A 6,325-nucleotide genomic window follows, 5' to 3' on the forward strand; every position below is an offset into this window, starting at 1 on the left:
TCCTGCTGCTCTGGATCCATATAGCCTTGACTCCTGTCAAACACCTCCTCAGCGGTGTTTAACTGGCTAACGCTTACAGTGTCAGATGTGAAGCGAATCTACAGTACACCTATAGGTGGAAGTTCAATTTTATCAGGGAATAAATCAGAAAGTCAGGAATCGATCCAACTGGAATACCACTAGCCTGGCTACAGTGACTGCTACCTGAGCTTCCTTAGGGCAACTCCCTGTGTTACAAGCATACTGGATAGAAGTGATGGATGGACTTAAGGATTGTGGGGGTTTTTTTGCATACTTCAAAGGATTCTTCCATCAATTTACCAACAGGACTCCTGACTCTAGGACTCTGTATTTGTACCATGTCCACTGGACAGAGTACTCATTTTGCCTACATTAGAACCCAATGTGTATGAAACATGACATAGGTGGAAGGACTCTTGAGATTCATCGGTCTGTCCATGCTTCTTACGGATGTTTAAACAGAAATTTTGAAGGTGAGTTACAAGATGCACTATGGCCTGAAAGAGTAAATCTTTGCTACTGTGCTACTCTTACAACTCCTACCCTTTAGTGTAGTACTACCTAATCAGCTTCCTAGTAGACTACATGATGTGCTGCACCACCAGGTGTCGAGCTGCTTGTACATATAGCAGTTTCACTCAAATGAGAATTACTGAAAGGCAGAAGCATTTTTCATCATTAAAAAACTGAATGCTTTTTTTGCACTGTGACAGTTTGAGAGAGAAGCACACTGCTAACAAAAATAAGTAACTCAGATTGCGACATCGCTAAAAAAAAAAAAAAAGAAAAAGGTCATCTTGCGTACTTTCAAGGATGTGTATAAAAAGGCTCACAACAGGGAGCACAAAGCTCTCTCAAACACTTGAACTTGGAGCAGTACGCCAGCACCAGCACTTTAACACAGGAAAAAGCATAGCTGGTTCCATGTGAACTAAATGCATTCAGCAGCACAGACTCTTTCAACACTGATTTACCCCAGAAAGGGGGAATATGGATATGGACAATGCTGCTGCTGGTATTCATGACTAAACAAATCTGTTAGTAAAAAAGCACAGTAATATTGCTTCAAGAGGACTGACACATGGATCCCTGATTAAGTAACATCAGTTCTTCCTCTTTAAATAAAAATGTGAACAGCAGAGGGGGGCATGGTGCACAACAGGAAGAACAGAAAAAAAAAACCACTGGCCTCACTGAAGTGAATAAATTAAGCATTAGGTAGGATCACCTAATTTTGCAGATACAAGCATAAATAACGTTCTTTACACTCATACAGTACTAAAATCTTGCTACTTTCTAACTGCATTATAAACTCTACCCCTTCTCCCGGAAAACACATACCTGTTAATAAAGCAGTTTATTCCATGCTTAAGAATACGCTCTACCTTCTCCTTCATTTTTTCTTTTTCTGCCTGTTCTATTTCTGCTACCTTTGCTGTAGAGTCCACTCTAACACGAGAGCCAAAAATCTAAATCAAAGGAAACACAGTTCAGTCTAAAAAGGAATTCCATTTACAGAAACATAATTTCATGATTACAGACCTGTCACATACCTTAATCTTGTCTGTGTCCATACCAGTATTTGCAATAAGAATCTTTGCATTTTCAATTCTTTTTGGCTGATTTACACCAATCTTCTTGTCAAGTAAAAAGCCTGTAGAAACAGCAATGTCTTGTAAGGCTTCACATTAAAAACAGAGAATTAATTTAAATTCTTACAGCTACCCCTCATATTTATTACTCAATTTAATAATAATATAGTAATGTTTCCTAGAACAAATTTGTATAGAGATAGGTAACTTTCAACAATTTTGTTTCTCAAAAGCATTTACAGCCAAGATACAAAGACTTACCTTCATCTAAGTAGGAATCAGCCAAACTTCCACCAAGTTTCTTAATGACATGGATAGCCTCCAAATTACCAGAACCTTTCAATCTAAGAACAGCTTCTACAGCTAGTTTGACAAAGTGATCTTTATGATGAGTAAGTAATTTTGATGAAAGAGTTGTTCCCGCAATGTTCATCAAGTCTTCACGGAACTTCACTTCATCATCACTAAAATAAAGTCAGTAAAGTTAAAGTGTAAAGTCTAAAAGCTTTAACTATCCTTAACCTATCACTGCGAGTCTCTCCCTGCTTCTCCTAGCCTGTATCTATGTGTAACATGTTCCATTTTGAGGAAGGCTAGACAGAATCCCTCTAGTGTCCCAGAATACAGACTTCTATTTGAAATACAAGTTCAATTAGGAAAACCTTTGCATTCAGCTTTAGAAAGCCTGTACTCTCAACATGTCGAGTAAAGAAAATGTCACACTTAAAATCATACTATGAAATCTGAAATAGCAGCTCAGGTATTTCTTCCAGGGAGCAAATTATTGCTCGCATTTTGTTTATGCACATCATAAGTAATTTTAAATAATTTCATAAAGCTTCTGTAATTCATCTAAAGAAAATGCAGTCTTTTTTTTTGTGAACTGTTAAAATTCATAAATTCAGCCTTTACACTACTTAACCAAGAGTGAAGAATTTCCCAATGGTATATAATTCTCACTGATGTTTTAATCTTGATCGGTTTGTAAAAAGTTACAGGAAATGTACATCACTAACCCATGATCCACAGCTGCTTTCAGAAGTGCCTCTCTTGAAGCTTTTGTGGCTGCCCTCCAGCCTGCAATGATGGTCTGAGGATGAATCTTCTTTGAAATCAGTAATTCTGCCTCCTATTTAGATGAAATTAATAATTAGTCCCCCACACACAAGGTATATTGACACTAACTAGGAAAGACACTTCCAAGTATGAGAAAATTCAGAACAGCAGTAAAAGCCAGAAAGCTACAACAATGAAATTAAAGTCACTCTACTGGCAGGGTTTTTTTCCAATCTAGGCAAATACCATCTGCCCTTGAAATATCATGAAGATATTTTGATAAATTAAAAAAAAAAATCCTAACTCTAATATGAGTATCAACCAGATACATACTTCAAAATATTAATCCTTCACTTCAGTTTGAAATCAGTTTCCTGTTTACTTACAGCTGTAGCTTAAAGTGTGTGTGGGGGGCGGGGGGAGGGTATGGATGTGGGTGTGTAAACACCACAAAACCATCCAATCTCCAAACTCCCTTTTTGCAAGGAACTTGGGAAGCCAATGAATCATTTCTCAGATGCTCTTGATCACAGTTCCTGGATCTGAGATCATTAGATTTACTGACACAGCTCTGTTATAAGAGTTCCTCACTTCAGAAGTCTCCTTCACAGTAATTTCAGATTTAGAGTTTGGCAGTGTAAACTCTGTGTGCAGAGTTTAAAGGAATAGTATGAATTCAGGTCTTGTGCACACAAGAACAGAATTTAACATGCCTTTTTTTGTTTTGCTCATTGTTATGGAAAAGGATTTCAGAGGACTGAACCTCACAGTTATGCAGTGCTGCATGCTGCCCAGTGCAACACGCAGGAAGTGACCCGAGTGATACTTTTTCCATTATGCATATAACTATCCATTATCTCTTCTCACAGAAGAGAAAATAATTTTCTAAAATGTACCAAATTAAAATACTTGTGAATTTATAAATAAGAAAAATAAGGAATATAGTCTAAAATAACATGTGAAAAAAAAAGATTGACAATGCAATACCTAAGAGGTTTTTTCCTATCAATTTCAACAGAAACGGACCAAGGTACTCCTATACTTTGGGAGCCCTCTTCATAAACATCAAATAACACACCTCCTACTGATATCAGAAGAGTACGTTGCCAAATAGAAACACATCTGAAAAACTGTAATACATCACCCTCAGTAATTCAGCTGCCAACACTGTGACAGATGTAGTTCCATCACCAACTTCATCATCTTGAACCTTTGACATATCTAAAGAAAGAAGCCACTGCATTAACTTTTTGATTCAAAATACCATGCTCACACATACCAGCTTTACATACAAGTACTTTTGTCTCACATTAGTTTGGAGAAGAAAAAAGAATCTTACTCCTCAATGGTTTAAAGAGGTCACTCTATAAGTCACAGAAAAACCTGAGATGCAAATCAAATTCAGCATCTTTTAAATTCCTGCTTTTTATTTGCAACCTAGATACCAGTTCCAGTCTGGCGATAGTCAAGACCTACTCTTCTCTATCCCCATCCCTAAAGATGGCCATCGAAAGGAAGTAGAGCCAGATAAGCTCTAAGGTATGCATACAGGATCACAGAATAAAATAACCAAGTATGCCACATGAACTGTTGGTAAACAAGGACCCAGTGAACAAAATCATCAAGAGACTTGACACCAAATTGTTCAGGGTCCTGCTTGTCAGTAGAACTGGACCATTTGCACACTAAGACAGTTGACCACAAAGGCAAACTCCGTCCAGAATACAATGTTGATTAAACGATAAAAAGAGATTTAAGTCAGGGAGAACCAGAGAGCACCTCTGTACCCCAGTAGATTTCCTCATTTTCCTGGTGAAGAAAAAAAAAAAAAGAGGGGCACATGGTCTTTTGTCCCTTTTGACTCCTGGGACAAACCAGGTTGAGGGAAAACAAGGAGACACCAGAACAGTTTTGCAAGAACAGCATATACCTCCGTTTTATTTTTGCAGAGTCCTGCAACACCTTGGCCTCCTTACTTCAGGAATTCTGCTCCGCCTCCCTTCAATTTTTTCCACCTTTTTTGAAGAATATTTTTCTAAGAACGAATAGGAACTACCTAATACAGTTACAAATAAAGAAATGCCAAGTACTCCAATGACAAGTTGTTAAAAACTCACCAACCAAGACCTTGGCAGCTGGGTTGTCAACTCCAATAGCTTTCAGGATGGTTGCACCATCATTGGTCACTGTTACCGTGCTATCTCTTCCAGTACTTAAAAGAATCTTGTCCTACAAGATGCAAGATTTAGAATACAGCTTGAAAATGTACTGTAACTGTTAAAACTAAATTAACAGGTATGACCACAAAGAACTTGCAGCTGTCTTACCATGCCTTTAGGCCCCAGAGTGCTCTTGACCAGGTCACCAATAGCAATGGCGCCAACAAAGGACGACTGAAATGAAAGCAGATATACCTTAGAGAAGAATTTATTTCTACTTTAATACAAGAAGTAGATGCTAGCCCATAACTTCCAACAGGACATCTTAACCCAACCCTTCCACTGCCACACTCCTTTAAGCAGATGCTAGGTTCAAGTTTCTTAACTGCTACATTTTGATAACCAGATCAAATATACTTAATTTCTCACAGAAACCTTAAAAGCCCATCTCACAGCCAAAAGAAATGCCTTCCAATGAACATCAATCTTCTGAGCTAAGGTGCTTAGTTTTTGAACACCTGTGAGGAGTTTCTCTAATTGCTGGTATAAGCAACACTCTTCACCTTCTGTTCACAGACATGCAACAAGAAAAAACAAGGAAACAGATGAAGTTCCACACCACCATAAACTGGAAGTATTTTTAACAGTCTGAAAAGACAAACAAATTACCCCAAGTATTACCAGTTTCTCAGAGAATTAAACTTACCAACCGAGCTGTTTCTGCCTTTTCTTCATCTGCACCTGCCTTGAAAATGTTCACAGGAGCAAGGGAAATAGATGCCTAAAACAGAGTTAACAGAAGAATATTCCTTTAGCTTTAAATGATTAATTTGTATATATCATTTGGTTTTGATAAAAAGTATATGCAAGATAGATTTTTAAGAAATAGTCATGGTGAATTTATCTTATAATCTCTTAATCACATCAAGAGATTACAAGATCGACTGTAATCCATCTTGAGAGACTGCATGCCATATTCTCTGATAAGATCTATGAACCTGAAAGGCCGTTACAAGTACCTTACTTCATGGCAATATCTGTGTTGTATAGCAAATCGCCAGACCCAGACAACCCAAAGATAGGTACAACCAGCAAGAACCTAAAAATTCTAGTTATTGAGCATGCTAGAACTTTAGTATTTTGATATTTGTGTTGAATCCTAACTTTTTTTCGCATTTCCATGCAAATTAATTGTCTCAGTAATGACTACATGCCGTTAAAGACCAACACTTGCAAAGAACTCAAGGACTTAAATGACTTAGGATCAAATCCCAAAAGAACAAATGCATCAGCCCTCTTAAGAGAGTTCCGTGACTTTTTACTTCACCGCGTGATCAGCGCATAATTTTTCTACTAGCTCCGTGTCCGTTCCATCATGGCTTTGACATGAAAAATCAAAAGGGCGCGACAGCAGACTCCACACAGCGCCAGTGCTCTCAGGAGGCCTTAAAGAGCGGCCTTTCACGCTCGAGGACTCGGTGCTGCCTCTCCAGGTCT

The 6,325-nt window shown here is 38.1% G+C and overlaps 1 protein-coding gene across 1 annotated transcript in view; it reads right to left on the bottom strand.

The window, feature by feature from the left end:
• CCT2 (chaperonin containing TCP1, subunit 2 (beta)) overlaps positions 1 to 5,603 on the bottom strand; it is a 12,117-nt gene extending 6,514 nt beyond the window's left edge. Inside the window, exons 1-8 of the mRNA XM_010285665.1 lie at positions 5,535 to 5,603; positions 4,997 to 5,062; positions 4,787 to 4,898; positions 3,814 to 3,890; positions 2,630 to 2,742; positions 1,875 to 2,077; positions 1,575 to 1,675; positions 1,363 to 1,490 (exon numbers count right to left, since the gene is read on the bottom strand). Of these exons, the coding sequence (XP_010283967.1) occupies positions 1,363 to 1,490; positions 1,575 to 1,675; positions 1,875 to 2,077; positions 2,630 to 2,742; positions 3,814 to 3,890; positions 4,787 to 4,898; positions 4,997 to 4,999 (737 nt within the window). The 5' untranslated portion in view covers positions 5,000 to 5,062; positions 5,535 to 5,603. The remainder of the gene's footprint in view (positions 1 to 1,362; positions 1,491 to 1,574; positions 1,676 to 1,874; positions 2,078 to 2,629; positions 2,743 to 3,813; positions 3,891 to 4,786; positions 4,899 to 4,996; positions 5,063 to 5,534) is intronic.
• Positions 5,604 to 6,325: the final 722 nt, after the last annotated feature.

The sequence above is a fragment of the Phaethon lepturus genome, unplaced genomic scaffold (genome assembly GCF_000687285.1).
Source record: "Phaethon lepturus isolate BGI_N335 unplaced genomic scaffold, ASM68728v1 scaffold50114, whole genome shotgun sequence".
Lineage (NCBI taxonomy): Eukaryota > Metazoa > Chordata > Aves > Phaethontiformes > Phaethontidae > Phaethon > Phaethon lepturus.